The 25,295-nt window shown below is 41.7% G+C and overlaps 1 protein-coding gene across 1 annotated transcript in view; it reads right to left on the bottom strand.

Annotated features, from left to right (window-relative positions):
* CHN2 (chimerin 2) overlaps positions 1-7,113 on the bottom strand; it is a 290,292-nt gene extending 283,179 nt beyond the window's left edge. Inside the window, exon 1 of the mRNA XM_058527610.1 lies at positions 6,771-7,113. Within this exon, the coding sequence (XP_058383593.1) occupies positions 6,771-6,819 (49 nt within the window). The 5' untranslated portion in view covers positions 6,820-7,113. The remainder of the gene's footprint in view (positions 1-6,770) is intronic.
* Positions 7,114-25,295: the final 18,182 nt, after the last annotated feature.

Below are 25,295 nucleotides of genomic sequence, written 5' to 3'. Positions count from 1 at the left end.
CCACTTGGCAACGCACACATGCCAGGTCTTCACCCTTAGACCCCAGTGGCAGCCACATGGGTCCCGCAGCAGAGCAGACCATCTGTGGGGCCGGCACATTCCCAACTGGGTTTTCCTTGCCATGGAGACTTGAAATAAACTTCTGCTTTTGTTAGTAACTCTGAGACACATGAGTGTGTTCTGTCACATCAACCAGACTGCACCAGAGATACAGGTGTCCATCTAGACCCTCTGACCAGAATCCACGTGAGAAACAGAATACCAGCTTCCTTTCCCACTGAGCAAATGGAAGGAGAAACAGGAAGGTGCTTAGAAGATTCGGAAACTACTAACAGTAAAGTAGACCAAATGCAGGATTTACGACAAAATCTCTAAATAGAAATCTGACCAACATAATAACAGGTGAGAAAAGCTAAAGGAAGAAAAAGAGAGAGAAAAAAAAAAGGAAGGAAGAAAAAAAGCCATTCATTTTGAAAATTAAATGACATATTTCAGAAGCCATGAAATGCGAATACATTCATAAAAGATAAATGATCAGTGGGTGATAGATGGATGCTATTAATCACATGTCTATCACTAGGTCTGTTTCTCTTTCTCTGTATCTAACTATCTTGACAGGAATCTTGATCTTCTGGCAGAAAGCTCTTTTCCAAAACATACCAGTATGACACTGCTCATGTATAGGTTTTCCAAACCCAATGTCCGGTGATTTTCAGCATTGTGCAAAAACAGGAGACCCTGCAGAGCAGCAGACGGCCCTCAGCAGGAGCAACACTCGGGCCAAGCCTCAGGTGGCAGCTCAGAGAACACACTGTCCAGTAAAACCCCGCACAGACTGGCCTCAGAAGATACCCGGTGTTTGCATCCCCCACAAGTTGAAAAAATGACAGGATCATTCAAAACATAGGGTTAGTGGGAGTGGCAGGGATCTGGCATTTTAGCAAAAGTACACAAATCAGGGGGGTCCTTATCAAACACTGCAAACATGCAGTCATGCTCAAGAAGAGTCTCCTTCCCTCTCGGATTCTGTATCACTGGGATCATCTGGGTTACCACTAATGGACAGTGAAAATCTAATGAGTTAAAACGAGGTGTGAAAAGGTCACCAGAAAAACAGCAAAGAACAATACTCCTCATCTGAGTGAATGACTTCTCTCAGGGTTAATTTTAGCTCTGTAAATTCTTTTGGAAATAGTCATTTTTTTTCTATTTAAAATAACAAAGGTAATCAAATCTTCCTGCCACTCTAGGTGATTATGAAATTAAATTACCAGCAGTTATCACTAAAATGAAGGTAAAGAAATTTCTTTTACACATAACTGAACATTTCTGAAGAATCCAAAGGTCCATCTTCTTTAGACTTCTCAGTATGAATGTCTCTTTCAACCAAGATACCCTGTTTTGTAGTATTAGAGCCATGGAGTTTCTAATTACACATACCCAAGTCTTGACAGCATTATTACAGTTCAGTTTTGCCTTCTACATCTAGGAATATGGAAGATTTGTATGTCACTGGTTGTGACACTCCAATAATGAATAATGAAAATTCCTATTTATCACCTCCAGGATCAACACCAGTGAGACAGCAGATAATAGCATTACAGTCATGTGTCTCTTAAGGACAGACATACGTTCTGAGAAATGCATCCTTAGGTGGTTTCGTCGTTGTGCGAACATCAGAGTGTACTTACACAAACCTAGATAGTATAGCCTACTACACACCTAGGCTATATGGTAGTAATCTTATGAGACCACTGTCATATATGTGGTCTGGTATTGACCGAAACGTTGTTATGCAGAGCATGATTATATTTACCAGGCCCACATTCCTGTTGTATAGAGTCTGGAGAAATAAACCCCTCAATCCATTCAGGAAAGTTCTTTTTCCCAATTAAAGTTTGGATGACTCGGCACATAATACTGATGTTTATCTTTCTCCATTTGCGTTTTTTGAAGTATAATTGGCATACAATACTATATTAGTTTCAAGTGTGCAACATGGCGATTCAACATTTTATATATATTACAAAATGATCACCACAACAAGTCTAGTTACCATCTGTCACCCTACAAAGTTAATACAATATTATTGTCTACATTCCCAGTGCTGTACATTACATCCCCACGACTTACTTATTTTATAACCGGAAGTTTGTACCTCTTGATCCCCTTCACCCAGTTTGCCCCCCCCAGTGCCCTTCTCCTCTGGCAACCATCAGTCTGTTCTCTGTAACTATGAGTCTGATTTTGTTTCGTTTTGTTTGTTCATTTGTTTTGTGTTTTAGATTCCACATATGAGTGAAATCATATGGCATTTGTCTTTCTCTGTCTGACTTATTTCACTTAGTATAATTCCCTCAAGGTCATCCATGTTGTTGCAAATTGCAAGATTTCATTCTTTTTTGTGGCTGAGTAATATTCCATTGTATACATACACCATATCTTTATTCATCCATCAATGGACGCTTAGGTTGCTTTCAAACCTTGCCTATTGTAAACAATGCTGCAATGAACACAGGGGTACATATATCTTTTTGAATCAGTGTTTTTGTTTTCTTCAGATAAATACCCAGAAGCAGAACTGTCAGATTGTATGGCAGTTTTATTTTTAATTTTTTGAGGAACTTCTATACTGTTTTCTATAGTGGCTGTACCAGTTTACATTCCCACCAGCAACGCACAAGGGTTCCCTTTTCTCTACATCCTTGCTAACACTTGCTATTTCTTGGTTTTTTGATAAGAGCCATTCTGACAGGTGTGAGGTGATATCTCATTGTAGTTTTGATTTGCATTTCCGTTTGCATTTTAATTTAAAAAGTCCATGTCATTTTCATTTCTATAATACAGTGTGTTTATGTTCTCAAAATCTTAACAACTTATCCCCGGAGTCCCTTTAATATTTAACTTTTTACCTTCTTCAGTTACTGGAAAACATCTCATAGCTTCTTTACTATTACTTTACTTGATTTTTTTTTCTTTACTCTGTGAAATTATCCATTTGGCAATCACATTACTAATATGCAAAAAGTTCTTATTTAAATTATAAAAGCAAATATAACCTATGATTATTAAGAAAACTATTTTGGAAATCAACCACTGTTTATTTCAGAATATAATCAAGTACCACAGGCTAGATTAAAGGCTTAAGGACAGGGAGTTTTTTTTCGATTTAAAATAATAAAGGTAATCAAACTTTCCTGCCAATCTAGGTGATTGTGAAATTTAATTACCAGCAGTTATCATTAAAACAAAGGCAAAGCAATTCTTTTACACATAATTGAATATTACAGAAGAAAATTTCTGGAGTTCTCAGAAAATGTATTTAAAAATTAATTTTAACCTGATTATTTCATTTGTTATGTCTCAGTTGGCAATGTAGAAGAATAAATGACACACTTGGGTGATGTGGTTCAACAACAGCAAGCGAGAACATATTCTCAGGAAAATCTGACAGATAACTTGAGGTTAATACTGAGTAAATGATTAGATCTTTACTCTGTGCAAACACAACCAAACTTAAACCTCCCACAGCTATTCCTCTAAGAGAGGTTTAACCCATGTTATTCAAGTTCACCTCTCCATATGCTGGACATGACAGAATTGACTGTTCCTTTCTCAGTGCTCAATTACCCACATATGTCCTAAGGAATGTAGAGCTGCGACATCAAACCCACTGTTACCTGAACAGAGAGAAAACCTCCTACATCAGCAGCAGCAGTAAGTGACCTGGCAGCTCTGTGCACAGTGCTGCTTATGGGCCTGTAAGCACAACTGTCCAGAGAAGGGGAACCACGGAGCAAGAGGATCACTAGCCCTAGGAAAGGAAGTTGAAAATTAGGCCATGAACTTCCCTATCTCTAGGCCTTTGCCTAAGCTCTTCCCTCTTCCCGAAATGCTTTTCCCTCTCTCTGCTTTCTGGAAAAATCCTACTCATCCTCCAAGGCCCAACTCATAGGTCCCTTCCACTGACTCCTCTAAACTGAGGTAATCCTCTCTTCCCTGCACTCTCCTCCACCTCATTCATTTTATCCAACCGGAACATAGATTGCTATTTGCTTGTCCATCTCTGCTGCTGGGCACGGAGGCAAAGGATCTTGATTCATCTTTCTATTCCAAACACTTGGGACTTAACAGATGTTTGTTTAATAGGGCTCAAACTCCAAGATCAAATTTAACGTGCAATATAAGAGGTAGGTTTTATGTGTACTAAACTTATTTCTGCACCTAAAGTCTGAACCATGAGTGATTTCTTTTTCATTCCTCCAAGGAGCAAAATTTATTCACACCAAGCACTTATTAAGTGCCATACCCTGTGCTAAATGCTCCACACCCATTATCTCATTTAATCTCCACAACATTCCTATGAAGTAGGTCCTGTTATTAGCATTAGCCTCCTTTACAGATAAGGAAACTGAGGCTTGGAGAAGCTAAATAACTCACCCCAAGTTACCCAACTAGTCAGTGGTGGAGCCAGAACTCAAAGATAATAATCCCAGAACTTCAGAGCTAGAAAGAATCCTAAAATTATCTTCCTCATTTAACCTCCTTGAAGCTGAGGCTTATAACTTACTGCCTGGCACACAGTACGCCCTCCAAAATGGTGATTAATAGATTGATGGAGTGCCCTAATTTCTCAGACTCTGACCTTTGCCTGGGAGAACCCAGCTGTCACCACAAACAGGCTCTATTCTTTCCTGCCCAACACCTCTCACAGGTGTGAATTGCTTGTGTCATCTGAATTATTCATGATCCACATGACAGTAAGTGTGCTTAAAAAGAACCACAGTTCTCATATTTCTCAAGACAAAGTGCCTGATTAATTGGTAAATTAGGCAATATAAGCCCATGGCCCAGGTTGATTCACATCAAATAATATATCTATGCCACTTTTTAAATTTCAGCTTTCACGTAATTTCCCAGTTTCCATTAGGCTTTAAAATAGTGTTAACTAAAGCAGGAAAGAGAACCATCATAAGCAACTCTATCCTATCTGCAAAGCAATTACCATTATCTGAAGCTTATACTTGTGCCGCTTCAAACCCATGTATTCTTCCTAAGGCTGAGAGGTTTTTCCCTCAGGTTTCTTAAGCTACATCAAGATCCACACAGTCAGATGCCACAGCATCTGTAATGTATGCCATCAGTAAATTATGTGACAATACTGCCTGCTTGTCCTTTCTTCATTCTTCTTTCCCTTCGCCACCTCTCCCGTGCCAGTTCATTTTCTAGTGGGCAGTTCTCTGAGAGGGATAACCATATGCTAATCGTACGCCAACGTCACTGTATTTTAAATTCAATGTTAGTCAACCAAAATGAATTGAAGAACAGCAGCAGTGGTTGGGGGTACTAAAAATAAGCGGTAGCATTTGCTGAGTTCTCAGAATTAAAACCACAGGCGGTCAACTTGTTGCTGCCCTTAACAAGATATTACTGTTCTGCCCCATTGGCTGCTACCAGCAGAACTATATCATAGGCCTAACAATGCTGTGCTTTTGATTAGTTGGCAGAGCTCAAGAAAGGAAGTCCCATTTCCCTGGAACTAAACCTGCCAAAAAGATAACAGATGGCTTTCAAGTGATCACCTTGAGTCACATCACAATCGCACCTTAGCCCAATTCACCTTGCATGTTATGATTTAATTAGTCACACATTTATAGATACGGTTCCTTTATGCCTAGCTTGCTGTCCACTGCCTCGAACAAGGTGTTTCTTCCATTGAGTTTAATTTTAGGGTAATAAAAAAAAACAATAAGAATTAATGCAATATTAATATATGGAGCATTTCCATTAGGACTTAAAGACCTTCTTGATCCCTGAATACTGTATACTACAGGAAACGTCTTATCAGCTATCCCTTTAGGGTTTGTCATTAAAGTTTTCAATGACCAGAGAGGTAGAAGAATTCTACCTAATGCATCATTCTGATTAGAAACCTGTCATACTCAGAAACCAGTAAGTCTGCTTCTATTGATTCCTGCTCCTTCAGATTCATTAGCAATTTTTTTCTCTTCAATTAGACTCGCTTATCAACCATAGAAAAGCTGAAAGACACCCTCCCTTTGCTCAGTCGCACTTGAAAAAAAAAATGTATGCCTGGAAAGTAAAATTACAGAGTCTATTCCAAGAGGCCATATAGGAAAATCACACACACACACTTGTAACCCGGCAAATTGTCAGAGGCTAGGCTCGACCTCCCGTCCCCTAACTCGCTTCAATCAGGACGAGAAAGACAGAGCCCTTCATTACTTCTATCTCAAACCCATGCCCCAAGCGTGTGTCTCCACAGAGCTAATTTCTGAAACAAACAAAGAAAATCAAGTCTGCGAGGATCGAGGGTTTGCTTCTTTCCCCCTTGAATTTGGGCATCCAGCGTGGTGGGCGCCGCACCGCAAGCAGATCGGGGCGCCCAGCGTCACCCTCACCTTCCCCGCCCCGCCAGCCCCGGTTCCAGCTGCGCCAGAAAGTGCGAGCCTGCCCCGCTCGCTCGTTTCGCTTCTCGCCCGCTGCTCCCCGAACCCCAGAATACCCGCGTCCGCACCCGAAGGGCGCCACCACTCTCCCACCTCTGCGCTGTCAGATGTCAGGCGCCGAGGTGCTGTGGGCACCGAGGGTGCCGGCAAACCAAACAAGTGTCACACCGGACGCCTGCCCTCACTCCGAGAGAGCGGGCAGGACGGCCACAGGTAGACTCCATCCATTCCAGGGTGCGGGGCGAGGGCAGGGGGCGAGAGACCCAGCACAGCAGCCGCGCCCGACGGGCTGAAACTCACCGGAGGACACCGAGGAGCCGGACAGGCTGGAGTTGCTGGACGCTGCCATCTCCGCGCGCCCCGCGCGTCGCTGCTCTCTCAGCCCCGGTGCGGACGCCGCCGCCGCTGCCCTCGCCTGGCCGCTCGGAGCCTCCGCGGCCCCCAGCCCATGGCAAAGTCCTGGGGACGCGCAGAAAGCACCAGCCTCCGGACTCTGCCTGCACTTCCTGCTCCACCAGATGACGCGCTGCTGCCGCCGCTATTTATTTGTGGTTTCCGTCCCTCTCGGCGCCTTTGCAAGCTTTTCTCCGGGTGTCGGGGGATAGGTGGGAGCGGAGGGAGACCGAGGGGCGGCCCGAGCGGACTGATCGTGGCTCCAGGCGAGCCCCAGCTGCGGTCCGCGCTTCCCCGCGCGCGGCTGGGACCAGGGCGCCCGGGTGGCCCCGAGCCACCCCGCCAGCTCCCGGCACCCTCCCCTGGGCTCCCGACTCCCCGGCGGCACTTCGAGCAGCCCGGGCAAAGGCAGCGGGAGACAGACAGACAGAGCGACCTCCCCCTTCTCCCTCCGCCCCAACTCTGCTCGCGCGCACACAAAGGAAGAAGAGAAGACGGGGGAGCTCGGGGGCTGGTTCAGCTGCCGCGGGCTTGACAGCTCCTGCGACGGGGGCAGGAGCGGGGGAATGCGGACTGCAGGGCGGGGGCACACTGGACCGGGGAGCTGGACCCCGAGGTGCTGGGGAGGCCGCCGGGGGGCGCGGGCCGAGCGCGGCTGCCCTGCGCAGCGCTGCTCCAAGGGTTTGAAGAGAGTAGGGTGTGGGGGGAAGGTAGTGGGGCTCGCTGCTCCTGGACAGACTAAGGAGCAGCGAGACAGCCAGGGTGGGATCCAGAGGGCGAAGGCGGGGTCATTAAGGACATGATGTTAGGCAGAACCAGGCCTGGGATGCCAGAGCGGCTGTGGAGCGCTCCTTCCACTCCCCTCTAAATTGTCCTTTGTTGCTCTGGAGCTGATGATCCCTGCCCTGCAAGAAGGTGCGTTTCCTAAAACACCCTCAAAACACCAAGCTAGCAAAATCCAGCTGCACTTAAGTACCCCAGCCACGAACAATGCCCGAAGGGTCTACTGGTCTTTTGAGGTTGGCCTTCAAAGAAATAGAGACGTTACAAATACGTATGTCATCAGGCCCACACAAAGCCTGATGTCAAAGAGAAAGGTTCTCCGACTTCGAATTGCAAAGGATCGTCACAAAAGACTCGGCGGGAGGTCCGACTGTGCCCTTTCAGGATAAGGAACTGCTTAGGTGTGTGAGAGAAAGAGACTGGAGCGCAAGGTGTGTACCTTCCCCCTGTATTTAAACCTAAATTAAGTTCACCAGGAGGAAACATCTTCCAGATTTTTTTTTTAAGTCTATTTCACGCTCCCAGCAGGGTAATCGGTTCTGTGAATCCTGAAGCAACAGAAAACTGTGAAATTTGAACAGAAATTGTTAAATCAGAGGAAAAAGCAAACATTAAAGGAATGAAAGTACTCTCATTATGTAGCAAAGTGGAAAGTGTTCACATCGGGGCAGTTCAATTTTTAAAAACATGGTTAAAAGGACATCGTCAATTTAAAAATTATCAGGAGTGACACAGGAACAGCAGCCAGTCCTAGGGGGTCCACATCAACCAAGCACCTAACATGCAGTGAATAATAAATGTTGAATAATCACAATATGCACCCATGTCACACTTGCTAGTTGATTTAAACTATTTTTTTTTTTTAATTCCGTCCAGGATGCCATCCCAGCGTGTCTTCCCAAGAAGGCTCATTTTTTAAGACGCAGTTTTCTGAATAGTTGAGGGCTCATGACCACTCTCCAGTCATACTGAGTCTTCCTGACCCTTGTCTACATGGAACTGGAAACCTTCCTGCCTGGTATGAGGAAACCTAAGTACCCCCAAGACCCGCCCTCTTCCTTCTTTTTGTGCAATGCAGCCTTGATGCAGCCTCATCTGGAGCCGTTCAGGGACATATGGCCCATCATAACCTTGACCTCTCTATCAGAATGGAATTTCCTGTTTTCCCACAGTTCTGACCAAGGGCAACATCTACTGGTTTGACTAGTAATCTACGTCCTTATCCCTCCAGATCTTTAAAAGGTGGACTATCTGACTTGGCTATGTCACCTAGTAGGGTTGTCACCCTTTGGGCTTTGAAGAAGACAACACTTGGATTCAAACTGGTTCTGCCACGTACTGGCTATGTGACCTTAAGCAAGTTACTTACACTCACTGAGCCTCAGTTTCTCCACCTGCAACCAAAATCCTGATAACTTTAATCTTGTGAAGATTAAATGAGATGATATATGTAAAGCCACAGTGTACCTGGCATAAAGTTCATGCTCCATAAGTGATTGTAAGTTGTTCACTTGAAAGGTCGAATCTATGATTTGCACAACTTTTGCTTTTTCCATTGCGTCTGGAGATAACTAATCAGCAGTGACTTGTTCTACTGGGGGAATGTCTAATCTTCGGCCCAAGGTTTATATCATTCTTGTGCCAAATCAAGCAATATGCAACAGGTTTCATTATTCATCTCCGAAGTCTCACAAAAGGATGTCAAATTCTATTTCTGCAGTTTAGATGATAATATTTACCTTCATAGAGCTGTACAGTTATTAGTTAGAAAAAGTAAAGCATGGCCCTTTGAAATAGATTACTTTTATTATCCCAAATTGACAGATGAAGGGCCAGAAGGGCATTTGCTGTGAAGGCACCACCCCAAGACCACCCTGTGCTGTATAAAAGTAGAATAAGACAGAAACTAATTTTTTTTCCACCGGGTCCAGAGACCAGAAGAAGGATACAAGGCCAGCAAATATGCTTGCTGAATAGAAACAGGGTGACAGGGCAGACTTAGCTTGTTGGTAGGAGATCGATGGGAACTCTGAGGCCTAGTCTTTTGAAGACCAAATGGAAAGCTCTAGGTTCAGAACTAAAATCTGAAAGCTGATCAATAATTTGGATTGGTAAAGCCACAACCAATGGAGAAAACTCAGTAGGCATGATCACTCACTATCATTTTTCTTAGATTCAGAGGCCTTTTAAAGGTTCGCTGCTCTTTGCAAAATGTTTAACATGACTAAATTAGCGGGAGGTGGCTGAAACAAGATGCTAACCCCCTCCTCAGTAGGCTCAGGGAAGCTGTTTGTGGGCCTTCCAAGCACTTCTCCAAATGAACCTAAGAAAATTAGTTCATATATTTTATTCATTCATGTATGGCATTAATTCTAGGTAATGCCTATTTGCCAGTGGAAAAGGGAATAATATTGGTGCTACAAAGATCTTAGATCTCTGTTGAAAAGTGGGGTTTGTTAAAGACATTTCTACCTTCTTTCTCTAAATGTTAAGACTTATGGGATGAAAGGAATTTTGTTGATAATTTGGTCTATTTAGGATTAAAAATTATCATTTGTTGGGGCTGGCCCGGTGGCGCAAGCGGTTAAGTGCGCACGCTCTGCTGCGGCAATCCAGGGTTTGCCGGTTCAGATCCTGGGCGTGCACCGACACACCGCTTGTCAAGCCATGCTGTGGCGGCATCCCATATAAAGTAGAGGAAGATGGGCATGGATGTTAGCCCAGGGCCAGTCTTCCTCAGCAAAAAAAAAAAAAAAAAAAGAGGAGGGTTGGCAGATGTTAGCTCAGGGCTGGTCTTCCTCAAAAAAAAAAAATTATCATTTGTTTTTCCTTAGCTTTCATGCTATCTTAGCATTTAAAGCCTTCTCACTTCACCTTTCCAAACACGTTTCCTGTTGTCCCCTTCCCAGATGCAACCCTTTCTCACTGTGCCCTGTCCCACTTGGGGCTGGCAGCACCGGCCTTTTCCCGTGCCCTCTCTGCCGGGCACCCTGCATGTTGTGAAGGTTCAAGTAGAATGCGTCATCTTGGAGAATCCTCCCTGATCCTCCAGCCAGAAACCAGCTCTCCTTCTGTTGAATTCCTCTAGTCTTTCCTCTGTACTTCTCAATTGGCAGGTGCTCTGTCTTGTTTTATTTATTTTATTTTTTTGTGTGTTTGAGGAAGACCGGCTCTGAGCTAACATCTATTGCCAATCCTCCTCCTTTTTTTTCTCCCCCAAAGCCCCAGTAGATAGTTGTACGTCATAGTTGCACATCCTTCTAGTTGCTGTATGTGGGACGCAGCCTCAGCATGGCCGGAGAAGTGGGGCATCCGTGCGCGCCAGGGGTCCGAACCCCGGCCGCCAGTAGCCGAGCGCGTGTACTTAACCGCTAAGCCACCGGGCCGGCACCTCTGTCTCGGTTTAGTGGTAATTTTGGAACATATTTTATCTCTCCACTCCATTAAAAGCTTCCTGAGGGTGGATCCTTGTCTGGCCAGCCTTCGTATTCTCTGCCATGCTTTGCAGACAATAGGTGCTCAATAGATAGTCGTTGAATAAGTGAGTCAACTAAGGAACTAATAAAGCTATAAATGGTTCTCATGTACGTCAATTTCTTTTCCCATCAGTAGCTGTGACCACTAGGCAACAATATGATGAGTAACACATCTGGACCACCAAAAGAAGTTGATGAGCGTGTAAGGACACACTATTGTGCTGTGAAGAAGAAAAACTGAATTGATGAAAAAGCAAGAATAAAATTTTGATGGAGCAAATGTTTGCAATCTCCATCCCCCCTTCACCGGCTGTTACAACTTGTGTCATTTATTGTTTACAGAGTAGCTCTCATGTTACTGTAATTTGTTTATTTTTGCTTTACTGTTCCTTTGAAGTTTAAAAGCAGACATGAAAATACCACAGGGTGAACATGGCTGTTGTGGTTGGAGCTGGGCTCCCACATTTCAGGTACTCCAGGGTGTTTCTTTGTGAAGGTCATTCCTTTTCTCTGTGCTAAACACAGAATGAAATATTCCTTACTTTCAAGATTAATCCAGTGGCAGGCATTCACGGGAGAATAGTGGGGCTATTTGTCAACTAGCTTTAAATATTTTATGGCAAATACTTTACTGTACCCTGAAAATTGGTCCTTTGGCCATCAATTTCTCAACATCGATATACTCTTTGTTGTAGTGAGAACAATTTCCCTTTGTAGTTTAAGCCGTGTTTTTAATACAAAGATACCTAGTCCTGTTAAAGAGAAAACATTGGCTCTTCGGAGGTAATGTCAGGCATAACTAGAGGCAGAGGCTGAGAAACACTCTATTTCCTCAGAAGGGGTGCACAGGCAGCCCAGGGTGGGGTTACCCAGCAGACAGCTCAGATGCTGCAGGTAGCAGCCCTGCCTGTGAACAAAAGGAGTCCATACCTGGGGTGCAGACAAAGGGAGGCCGCCTCAGCTACCCAATTCCCAGTGCACATCGCCTGCTGCTGGGGACCCCTAGTGGCGACACACGCCACAAGCAAGGCGTTTCTGAATCTCCCCACTGAGGTGCAGAAGGGTCCAGGGGTATCGCCCCGAATTTTCTATTTGGCCACTTACCTTAGGAGGGTCAGACACGCACATGCACACACATACGCCATGCCATTAGCTACAACCTCTCTGACTTGAAAGACACACTCAGAGAGAGAGAGGGAGAGAGATGAGGTCTTTTCTTTCTAAAAAAGAAAAAAAAATCAGAGTTCAGAAATTCATGGTAGAGTTCAGAAACTCGTTGAATATACTTTCTTCTGCATATTGCAACTTCTGGCTTAGTTCCCTGACATTTTAGATTACAGAAATCTTTTCTGCCCTCAGTGTCCTAAGAGAAATCTGGGATAAACTGAAGTGAAGAGAGCTCTAGGCCGGCGCTGGGCAAAAATGTGCAGTGAATTTGTTTTTCGTGTTTTCTGGGTACCTATGGCTTTATGCTCTTTTACTATCAAAATTTGCTTTCATAAAAGTGTCCGATGGATCTATTCTCTGCTAACTGTTCATTCATTTATGCATTCATAAATTCACTCAGTAATGTTTATTGAGTACTCACTATGTGTCAGGAAGTATGCTAGGCCCTGGGAAGAAAGATACGAGAAAAACTACATCCTTGCCTGAACCGTCCTACAGGGTGATGCCCTCCACCCCTTCATGGGACATTTGCACTTCATCTGGGACAAAGTTTTAAGCTACAGAAATGACCTCTAATTGGGAATTATAGGTAATATTCATGCTGGTATCGATTTTCTTCTCAGCGGATTTTTTTTTAACAAAACCTCCAAAATCAAGCCCCTAAGTCTATTTCTAGATAACTGGCATTTTCTCATCCACAGATTTAGCTTGTCAGCTCAGAGAACCAAGCAGATAGTCTAAATGGTCTGTGTCCTCATCCCCCAGAAAAAGTTCTGAATCAATATTTTCATTTCTTTCCCTGTGGCAGCTATAGATTCAACAACAAAACAGAAAAAACCTTTTTAATTTTTTTAAGGAGGGAGGGTAAATGGGCATTGGAAGAAAGCTAACAGACACAATATTTAGGCCAATATTTTGATATAGAAACCATATTTTAGCCTTTTGCAAATATTCCAGATTTGTTTCTAAGATGAGGCATGAAGAAGCCATTTTGAAAAATTTAATGTGAGTCTATGGAATCAGAGAGAGTCGATTCAATCCTAGTTCATCATTTATTAGCTGTGTGGCCTTGAACAAGTTACTCAATCTTAGTTCCCTGATCTTTAAAAAGGGGTTAAGAATACGTACTTCACAGAGTTTGTGAGGAACCAATGAAATAATAGATGTGATATTAGAAGCCCAGTTAGGAGTTCTGGGTGTCTGGTGCTTAGAGCAAAGCATGGTGTGCTTACACCCACTTTTCCAGCATAGTCTAGAAGTATAATAGTCTGATGCAAAAGTCACTTTCATCTCTACCTGCCACCCCTATGTTACAGCACCTGTATGGGAGGATATAAGACATAAGAGAGAGGCCTGGGCTTCGGAGATAAATCCCAGTTCAAATCCTGACGCTGCTGTGCACCATCTGGTGACCCTGGACAAGGAACTTAACTTTTCTCATTCTTAGTCTCCTTATCTGCTAAAATGGAGAGAGTAATACCTCATCTCTATGTGAAAGACAATGGTATTAGTGTACTCGATAATATTAATGTACAGCAAGTACTTTTTAACTGTAGTAGTTTCTGGGGAGAGAGTGGATGTTGCCAGGGGGAGAGTATATCAGAATATAAAAAAGAAAACTCAAGTTCTGTCTCTCTCTCTCTCTCTCTCTCACACACACACTCACAAACACCCCATACAAGATGGTAATGCCTCACATTGGGACATTTCCCCCCTAGCCTCCTTGGATAAAAATCCTGGTAGAATTTGAAAGTAGGGTTCAGTGTAAGAGTATTGGCAGGTTACTTAGTCTCTCTGGCACATCTGGCCCCTATAAGATAAAGGGGGAAAATCCCTTTTATTACCACTCTCAGCACATTCCCTGCCACTAGTGATATAGAAAAACCACCTTCCACATAATAATCATTCACTGTGTGCCAGGACCATGCTCGACTCTCTGTACACGTTATCATAACTCATGACAACGTTGAAGTGAGAATCATGATCTCCATTTTCCATTTGGGGAAACTGAGGCCAGAAAACTTATGTCTTAATCAGAGTGCAAGACAACCCTAGTGGGAGGTATTATCATCCCCACTTTATTTGGTTAAGAAAACCAAAAATGAGAGAGAGTACATAATTTATCAAGGTTACAAGCATCCATTTGAACCCAGCTTTGGCTGATTCTTTTCAGAACACACTAAAAGAAAATTTACCCTTTAGTTTTTGTTCGAAGTTGCTTTCTGCTGTTTTGGTAAATATTTTCCTGCTTGAGCCTTTACCTCGGTGAGAAAGCAAGTATTTAAACTACATCTTCTTTCCTTTAAACACTTACGATTTTCTATTTGAACCTAGAAGGGTACTCGTTTTCCTTTCCTGAAACACGAACATTCGGCAGTACTCACAGACTTGTGCTCTGACTCTAAGGGCCTGGGCAGGAACATGCAACGTGTTAGGGTGACTAAGAAGGTATCTGCCCAAGTGAAGGGATTTCAAAGGACCAAGAACGCTCCCTGATCAAAAACTCCATCCTTTCCAGCGTCCAGGTACTGGAAGTTCCATAATTAGAACTTCCACTTCTTGACTTCATCAAACAGTGCTGTGAACACCTGTCAGAATCCAATCACCATTAAAACAAATAACTATTTTTACCTGAGTGGGCTTCCCTATCCCAAAAGCTGATTTTAATAGCAAGGCGAAGAACCAATACATAGGACAGGGCTATGCAACATTTACTGTGGCTGCAGATTACACAGAGGTCTTATTAAAATGCGGCTTCAGATTCAGCAGGTGTGGGGCAGGCCCTTTGTCTGCATTTCTAACAAGCTCCCAGGTGATGCCGACGCTGCATCACCACACTCCGAATAACAAGGGTCCTGGGGCAGAGGTTCGCAACTCTGGGTGCACATCAGAATCACCCAGAAGGCTTGTAGAAATCCCATTGCCCAGACTGCACCCTAGAACAATCAAATTGAAATCTCTGGGGGTCAGAACCAAACATCAGTATTTTTTAAAACTCCCAGGTGATTCCACGGTGCTGCTGAGGTTTGGAACCACTGATGGGAAAGATAGGATTTGGAGAAGAGATTGTACTGTCAAAGGGGTCAGCTGGGAATGGCGAGGGCTACTATTGCTCCATGATTTTGCAAGGACTGTCTCTGGTCATAAAGGAAGAAGAGAGAATTGAATTCTTGTCAAGACCTTTTATAAGACTGTAACCACAGCCATCTCAATGTAAGAAAATAGAATACTATAATCTAACATTAGGACTAAAATTTCTTAATCAACATGGGGGCGATTCTTCTTCACATTTTAGTCCACATTATAATTTTTAAAATATACTTCTCGATGAATAAGCATAAACAATGTGCACTTACTTTAGGGCCACCCCCACAAGAGCAGCCAGCTGTCAGCGAGGCAGATGTTTCCCTGCAAATCCACTCTATCATTTCTCAATCAGAAAGAAGATTAGAAATGGGATTTTCAGCTCAGATGGGGTTGAAGGGTGATGTTTATGCCAGAGAAATACTTCACACCACAGCTAGAAAAATTGCTTTGGGGGAAAAAAAAACCCTCCACTGCTTATGTGTTATGAATGTATGAAAATGAAACCCTCAGCTTGGACAGAAAGAGGTGGTATCATAGGTGAACGCACCTGCCCTCCACTTCCAATGGTGGCAGCTGCAAGGAGGTAAAAGTATTTTAGCTACTCTTTGTACCCAAAGAATGTATCCTCATCCACGTAAACTCCCATTCCTCAGGGTTGAAACTGAAAGGCTGGCTAGTGAAATAAACCAAAATGTTTACAGTGGCTAATTCTGGGATAATGGTCAATTTTATGTCTACTTGACTGGGCCATAGGGTACCCAGATATTTGGTCAAACATTATTCCGGGTGTTTCTGTGAGGATGTTTGTGGATGAGATTAACACTTAAATCAGTAGACTGAATAAAGCAGATTGCCCTCCCTAATACGGGTGGCCCACCTAATCAGTTGAACTCCTGACTAGAACAAAAAGGCTGACCCTCCCTTGAATAAGAGAGAATTCTTCCTGACAGCCTTCAGAATGAGACATCAGCTCTTTTCTTGCCTTTGGACTTGAATTGAAATATTGGCTCTTCCTGGGTTTTAATCCAATTGGCCTTTGGACTGGAAACAAACCATCAGCTCTCCTAGGTCTTTAGTTTGCTGACACACACTGCAGATTTGGGCCTTACCAGCTTCCATTAGCACAAGCCTCCATATGTAGAGGAATTCACTGGGGCCAGCCCCATGGCTTAGTGGTTAAGTGCGCATGCTCCGGTACTGGCTGCCTGGGTTCGGATCCTGGGCGCGCACCAACGCACCGCTTCTCTGGCCATGCTGAGGCTGCGTCCCACATACAGCAACTAGAAGGATGTGCAACTAGGACACACAACTATCTACTGGGGCTTTGGGGGAAAAAAAAAAGGAGGAGGATTGGCAATAGATGTTAGCTCAGAGCCGGTCTTCCTCAGCAAAAAGAGGAGGATTAGCATGGATGTTAGCTCAGGGCTGATCTTCCTCACACATGCACACACACAAAAATAAATAAATAAAGGAATTCACACAAGCCAATATATATTGGCATGACTATATATACATATAATATGTATATATATATACACACACATATATATCTTATTGTTACTATTTCTCTGGAGAATCCTGACTAATAATTCATAAGGATAATTTTGTTTCGCCTTTGTATTCCTCCAGATTTTTTAATTTTTCTATAATGAGCATGTATAATCATTGATTTTTAACATTGTGTTATTAAAGGCTTAACGTGAGCAACAGGAAAGATCATGTCCTCTTACATTGCAAGTGTCTGTATTTCAAAGCTATGCTGCTTCTCAAACTTTAGAACCTATAAATATTAGCTGGAGGGCTGTTAAAACCAGGTCCTACCCTCAGAGGTTCTGATTCTGGAGGTCTGGGGATGGGGCTGAGTGTCTGCGTCTCTCACAAGCTCTCACGAGCCCTGCCTTGAGTGGCAAGGCCTATGATCACTGTAATGGTGACCACAGCTCCTCTTTGGGGACTGTCCTTTAATCTCCTTTTCCTGTGTCTATACCACCAATTCAGCCTTTTGAAAAATTTAGCCATGTTTTGCAGTTTTCTTTCTACCTGGCTATCTCATGTGACGGAAAGATTCAGGAGAGCAGCAATGGTGCTTTGCCATTTTTGCATCTCCCTTCCCTAACTCAAGAACCTTTCCTATAACAGAATTTCAAAAATGTTTGTGGAATCCAACTGAATGTTTACCTTTGTTCTGGTTTCCCAAGCCATTTCAAGGCAGCAGGCTGTCCTGATTTTCTACACAAAAGAGCAGGAACAGAATTAACACAATAGCATGCTGTCTGATATTCTCTACTGCCCTGTCCAAGGAATTTAATTCTCTATAAGCCTAGCTCCAATTCTCTTTGGGACAGTTATATCAAGAACCTACATATTTCATACTCTCTTGTGACATTAAGGTCTTTTCTATTGAACGCTGATGATCTTGAGGGACATTGAGTTTACTCAATTTGTATTCCTAGACGTGAGAATGTATGGAACTGTGTAGACAAAATGTTTGAATGTTGAACTGACTTTTTCAGTTTTGATCCAAATGTGTGATATTGGATAAAAATACCCTAGGGTTATACATGGGTAATATTGACTGCACTTGTCAAGTAGTTGAATATGATGATCTGGCAAGACTTAGGGAGAAATCTGAACAATATTACACTTCATACATTTTCATTTTGATCTGCGTCTTCATAACCCCATTCTGTTACACTCTGTGTGTCATACCACAATGACCAGCTTTCGTTTTTTAATGCTGTTTGTGATCTTATTTTGTCATTGTTAGACAGAACACTATCAGGCTCATACAATTCTTTTAAGGCATTCAGAATAGAAATCTTCCACCACTGCTAACCTTCCTCTGCCTTCCTATTTTTCGAACTCTATCATTACCTTCTCTTTTGCAGAGCATCCTGTCATAGTCTCATAATAGAAGTTCAGCTTGTTTGCATATGCATTTGCATGTCTTCATTAAGAGGAAGACGGCAAAGTGATTAATGAGTGTTATTTCTCATTTCGCAAAAGGAATACATACTTAGGTCTATTTTTTTAATATTCTGTATTCAAAGCACTGAAAGAAATAGTCATAAGTTAGCTTAATATCAAATCATTTACAGCATTTATGTTATTTATGTTATCTAACTGTAGACATGTTAGAGGTAAAACAAGAGATAAGCAAAAGGAAAAAAAAAGTCCATATTCCTACCAGTATGAATAAGTACTTTAATACTTTTGTTGTATTTTTCTCCCTGTGGGGATTAGCAATTTAGCAGTGTGCTTTCTGCAGTTTATGTTATGTAAGAATATGAATATATGTGGAAAAAACTTTGTTAGGACCTATATCAAAAGTGGCTATCTTTGTGTGTTGAAATTATTATGACTACTTTAATTTTTCTATACTGTGTAATTTTTTAAATGATTATATTTTACTTTTATAATGGGAGACAATAAGAAAGCTACCTTCATTCTGGAATGAAGCTGTATGAATATTTCCCCATGTCATTATGCATTCTTAATGTGACTTTTAGTGGATATATAAAATTCCATTGTATAAGTCTACAATAACTTAATTCATTATTCCTCTATTGATTGAAATATAAATTGTGCCACAGTTTTGTTTTTGGTAAATTATGCTGGGATAAAAATCCTTGCACATAAGTCTGTAGGTGCCTTTCCGTTTATTTTCTTACGCTTGATTTCTGTGAGTTAAGCATGTCAATGGCAGGGCCACCAGCTGCACAACTCTAGAGGGCACCAGACACAGTGTATTCTACATAAATGGTTCAAATTCAAAATACAATGTGAGTGGTGTCTGCTAGAGTAGAGCAATGGCTGAGCGTTGTCAAAGGCTATGAAAATGTTTGAAGCCCTTGATAAAATTGCCTTCTAGAAAAATTGTCTCAATTTACATTCATTCCAGGACTCACCACACACATATTGAAATCGAGAATTAGAACATGTTTTTAAATTCAAATTTGCTAGGAAAAAATGGTTTCTCATTGCTGTTTTAATTTGTATCTACTTGATTACTAGTGAGATTAAAATTTTTGCTTATGTCCATTAATCATTTGTATTTCTTCTTTTGCAAATTGCCTATTCATATCTTTTGCCAAAATAACAATAAGTATTGGGTCCCAGTAATTGCGCTAAGAGTTGTACATGTATGATCTTACTTACTCTTCTCAATTACACAGTAAGCAGTCACTTTTAGTATCTCTGCATTACAAATTAGAACTCTAAGAGATGTATGGAAGAGCCAGCCCCGGTGGTCTAGTCGTTGAGTTTGGCGTGCTCCACGTCGGTCGCCCAGGTTTGGTTCCCACGCAGGGACCTACATCACTCATCTGTCAGTGGCCATGCTGTGGCAGTGGCTCACATACAAAAAAAGGAAGATTGGCAACAGATGTTAGCTCAGGGCAAAGCTTCCTCAGCAAAAAAAAAAAAGATGTATGGAAGTTAAGGATTTTGCCCAAGATCCCATAGCAAGTGATAGGACTTGGATTTGAACCCAGCTCTAACTCCAGAGCCTGAGCTTATTATCATTGGATTATAGTGCTCCTTCATTGGCATGTCAACATTCTTCTTATTAGTTTGTAATAACTCTTTAGATAGTAATTGTAATAAACTTTGATTGGTCAAACTTGTGGCAAAGGTATTTTCCTTATCTCATTATTTGCCTTAACTTGATATACTATAGGTTTATGTCTTCCTTTGTATCAACTTACATGACTCTTTGTATATTAAAGATATTAGTCCTCTGTCACAATTTTTAAATATTTAAAATTTGATTCATAGTATTATTAAAATGCTTGGTGTGAAATGATATTTTCCTTCCTAATTAAAAAAACAATTGGATCAACAACAAAAAAATGAACAACTTGATCAAAAAATGGGCAGATGATATGAACAGACATTTTTCCAAAGAAGATACACAGATAGCCAACAGGAACATGAAAAGATGTTCAACATCACTAATTATTAGGGAAACGCAAATCAAAACTACAGTGAGATATCACCTCACACCCAGCAGTATGGCTTTAATTAACAAAACAAAAAAAGCCAAATGTTGGAAAGGATGTGGAGAAAAGGGAACCCTCATACACTGCTGGTGGGAATGCAAACTGGTGCAGCCACTATGGAAAACAGTATGGAGACTTCTCAAAAAATTAAAAATAGAAATACCATATGATCCAGCTATTCTAATACTGGGTATTTATCCAGAGAACATGAAATCAATAATTCAAAAAGCTTTATGTATCCCTACGTTTACTGCAGCATTATTCACAATAGCTAAGACATGGAAATAACTCAAGTGCCCGTCAATGGATGAATAGATAAAGATGTGGTATATCTATACACAATGGAATACTACTCAGCCATAAAAAGAGAAAATCATGCCATTTGCGACAACATGGATGGACCTTGAAGGTATTATGCTAAGCGAAATAAGTCAGACAGAGAAAGACAAATACCGTATGATTTCACTCATAGGTGGAAGATAAATAAACACATAGATAAGGAGAACAGATTAGTGGTTACCAGAGGGGAAGGAGATGGTGAGAGGGCGAAAGGGGTAAAGGGACACATATGTATGGTGATGGATAAAAACTAGACTATTTCTGGTTTAGAAATACTAGATTTCTAAATCTAGTGGTGGTGAACATGATGCAGTCTATATAGAAACTGAAATATAATAATGTATACCTGAAATTTACACAATGTTATAAGCCAATATTATCTCAATAGAATATTTTTTTAAAAAACTATTAGAGAAAAGACTAACTTTGGAATAATAAGAGTGGAACACATTAACCACAATATGTGACTATTTGGAAATTAATCTGCATCATTAATGAAGGGACATCTTAATTCTCAGCATGGTTTCCACCCCCTGCAGGGAAAAATAATAAATTTAAAATATAAGACAAGTAACAGAAGATCAATCAAATGCTTAGCAATGTAAATGCTAGATGATGATGATTAGATTAAGTTTATAAAACCTAAGTTGATTTGCTGGAAATAATGAATAAATCCTCATTGCACACTAACTCATTGAAGGTTTCGCGAAGTAGAAGAAAAAATAAACATAATGAGCACTAAAAAGCCCTACGAAATGTCTAGTTCTTAACTGTGCTTTGCATTTATATGACATAGAATAGCCATTAAGTATTTTGTAATTTGAGAAATTAAGACATAGTAATTATTTTTGGTCCCTCTACTTAGAAAAGGAGAGTATTTATATATATCAGAATAATTCTATTTGGCAAAGGATATATATATTAATGTCCGCCTTGTTCTTGCTGCAGGAAGGAGACTTAGGATAAGTGCGAGAATTTTTCCTTCCCACCCCAAGAAGTCTTTGTGTTGAGTCTGGGTTCCTGGGTCCCCTAGTATCCGAGGGTGATCAAACAACTCTCAGATGTTAAAACTGAAGCCTGAAGTTTCTGAGCAGAGCATTCAGTAGCCCTTTCATCTGACTGAGGGGCTGATGCTGAGGGGGTGGGTGGGGAGAGGCACAACTGATCTTTCTAAGGAGCAAAGAGAGCAAACTTCCTCATGACTTGGAGTGGGAGTGGTGGTTCTTAAGGATGGCAGCCCATGTCCACTGTCATGCACTGCTGTCTGAGGGGACAGAACCTTCTGAAGGGTCCTCCCAGATGGCAGAGCGACCTAACACAAATAAGCCTCATGCCCAGGCTTTGCAAAAAGAAAATGGAAGCACTGCTTTTAAAGGGACCACAAGGGCTGTAAGAATGTCAGCACAAGATTGGAGGATGGTATCTTATTTCCTGGGACCCCTGGGTCCTCTGCAACCCGAAGGAGTCAGGAGACCACTAAACCATGACCAGGAGGGTAGAAATTCATGTTAGTTCAGTAGGTGGGACCCCGGCCAGATTATTTGATTATTAAACATAAAATAACATAACCACTTTTTACCCCAAGTTGTGGAATTAATTAATGTCAAATAGCAATTCAGCAAATAATAACTGAGCCTCTACTATGTGCCAAGGCAGAGTTATAACCCTGAGGATGTGATAATGGACAAGTCCTTGCCCTCAAAAAGTTAATTTTTAGTAGGAGATGCAATTAACCTAAAAAAAGATAGCTTCAAATACTGAAAAATGAATTTTCAAATGAACACAGAACAAAGTGCTCAGGCACCATCTCTCTGAGGGTGTGACACTTTAGGGGAGACCTGATCTCGCAGGTGTGGCAGAGGGAGCAGCAAATCCACAGTCCTGAATTAGACAGAAGCTGGGCGCGTTGCAAGAACAGGAAGAAGGCCAGTGGAGCTGGAGCACAATGAGTGAAACGGGGAGCCCGGGGGGACCAGGGCAGCGGGCTGAGTGGGTGCCAGAGCCTGAGCACCATCGAAGTCACCCTGGAGACCTCCTGTTTATTTCTAGACCCAGTGGAACCCCAGAGAGGCTTCTAAGAAGAGGATGTCATGCTCTGATTCACATTTTAAAAAGATCTCTCTGGCTGCTGTGCAGAAAGAACAGTAGGAAGGGCAAGAAGAGAGGTTGTTAGGAGGCTATTTCAGTGGCTTAGAAGAAGAGGTTGATGGTGTGGACAGAGGATGGTAGCAGTGGAGACAGTAAGACACTGAGAGACTTGAGACAATTGGAAGGCAGAACTGACAACATTTATTGATGGATGGGATGTGAAGGGTGAGGGAGGGAATCACCAAGATGACACCCAGATTTTTAGCTGAGAAGTTGAGTGATTGTTGGTGCCGTTTGCTCTGGTGGCGAAGGCTGAGGGAGGGGTGGACTTGTTGGGGGAGTGAAATCGGGGGTTGTGTTTTGGATGTGTGAAGTTTGAGGTTCCTATTAAGCTTCTAAAGAGATGCCAAGTAGTGGTGCTCAGGGAGAGGTCTGTGTTGCAAATACAGATTTTAGTTATAAAGATGGATAGATGAAGGCATGGAGAGATAGATAGGTGGGAGCATGATTAGATAGAGAGATGCTTAGAAGGAAAGAGGGTTGGGGGGATAGAGTGAGAATTGGATGGATGGAGGGATGGATAGAAAGAGATAGATAGATGATAGAGAGAGAGATACAGAGGGAGAGAGGAAGAGAGAGAGAGAGATGGATGGATGGATGGGTAGATGGATGGATAGACAGATAGATGATAGATGAAAGCAGGGAGAGAGAGGAAACAAGGAGAGACAGAAAAAGTCAGTAAATTTAAAAAAGAATAAGATCTCCTATATGGGTATGAATAACTTTAAGCAACCTGAAGATTAGAAAGGAATAAGTTTCCCAGTGAATACACTATCCTAATAACTCTGTGCCAAAAGACAATGTTCACTAAGCTAAAAATAATTTACCTTAAAGAGATAACTATTTTATATTTGCCTCTTCTTTCTATGCATTTTTCTTGCTTGCTTGCTTGCTTTTGCATTAATTGAATTTTTCTCGTTCCATTTTTCTCTTTATTCATTTGGAAGTTATAAACGTTTCTATTTGTTTAAAAGTTACCGTCGACGTTTTTACACACGTCTTTGAGTTACCAAAGCCTAACAATCTGTATCCCTATTGTACTGACCAACATTAACAGGGAATGGGGATGCTTTAACTCTAGTTACCTGTCTTCTTATTTTTTGCTCTTGCTTTTAGTATTTTAGCTCAATATTGTTTTTGAAACACTGGAAATTAGACATTATTATTGTCGTTTTACACAGTCACTGTTTGTTTAGGTTTAAACAGAAGTTTCCCATTTTCTTTACTCACAATTCTTTCTTGTACTTTAGACCTTCCTTCTGTATTCTTTTTTCTTCTTTCTAAAGCATATTCTTTTAAAAGTTCTTTATGACGATTTGTTAGTCGTAATCTCTTTCAATTTTTGTCTGTAAATGTCTTCATTCTGTCTCTTTTTGAACAAAAATTTAGGTTTGTATAGGATACAAGCTGACAGTTAGTTTCCTTCATCACTTTGAAGATACTATTCCATTGTGTTCTGACATGCTTTCTTTCCAAGAAAAAGTCCACTATTAGTCTAATTATTGTGCCTTTTGGGCAATATTCTCTTTAATTGTTGCTTTTAAGAGGTTTTCTTTTCTCTGTTTGGAGGTTTGGAAGTGTTCCCACAGGGTGCCCAGGTGTGACTTTACGTAACCTGTCCCAGATTCACTAGTCTTCCTGAATCTGAGGAGCCACGTGCTCTTTCAAGTCTAGAAACTGGGTATTATCTCTTTGACTACCATCTATTGTCTCCTTCTGAAACCTCAGTGATTACACGTATGTTAGACCTTCTCATTCAATGCTTCTTAACCTGCCCGTCATATTTTTCATTTATTTGTTTCTCTGTACTCTTTTGCAGGTAATTTATCTTTCACTTCACTGATTTTCTCTTTTGCTGGTTATCTATCAACTAAATATCAATTTATCTAATCTGCTGTTTATCAACTGAATTGAATATTGTATATAACTTCAATGTTTTTATTTTTAATTTTTAGAATTTCATTTCATTATTTTTCAAGTCTATTGGGTTGTTTTTCATAGCTTCTTGCTCATTTATCATGTGTTTGATTCTCTCTCACATTCTTTAACTGTTGTGCTGGGTATTTTCTTTCTGCCCTTTCCTAATCCACTCTCCCCCCTGCTCTGTGCCCTGAGAGGCTGATCAGCCAGCCTACGCGGATGGGTTCCCTTGTTCAGATAGTTCCTGCCCCTCCCCCCGGTACTAGAGACCTTCACTTTCTATTGGTGCAGCATACAGGCCCAGAAGAGTTTCATTGTTTCACCGCAGGGGTAGGTAGCTTTTCCTTCTATCCTTTCCCCAGAAACAGTAAATCTTGTCCAATGCTGCATATGGGAAGAAGGGTGTGCTGTCCTTCCTCTAGAGGCAAATGGCTTTGCTCCTACCCTTCCTCAGCAGTGCTGGAGGCCAGAAGGTTTGCTGCTGCTTCCCTAAGAGCTGAAGGCTTCTGCTT

Source organism: Diceros bicornis, chromosome 3 (genome assembly GCF_020826845.1).
Source record: "Diceros bicornis minor isolate mBicDic1 chromosome 3, mDicBic1.mat.cur, whole genome shotgun sequence".
NCBI classification, from domain to species: Eukaryota; Metazoa; Chordata; class Mammalia; order Perissodactyla; family Rhinocerotidae; genus Diceros; species Diceros bicornis.
This window is presented reverse-complemented; position numbering and strand designations above follow the sequence as displayed.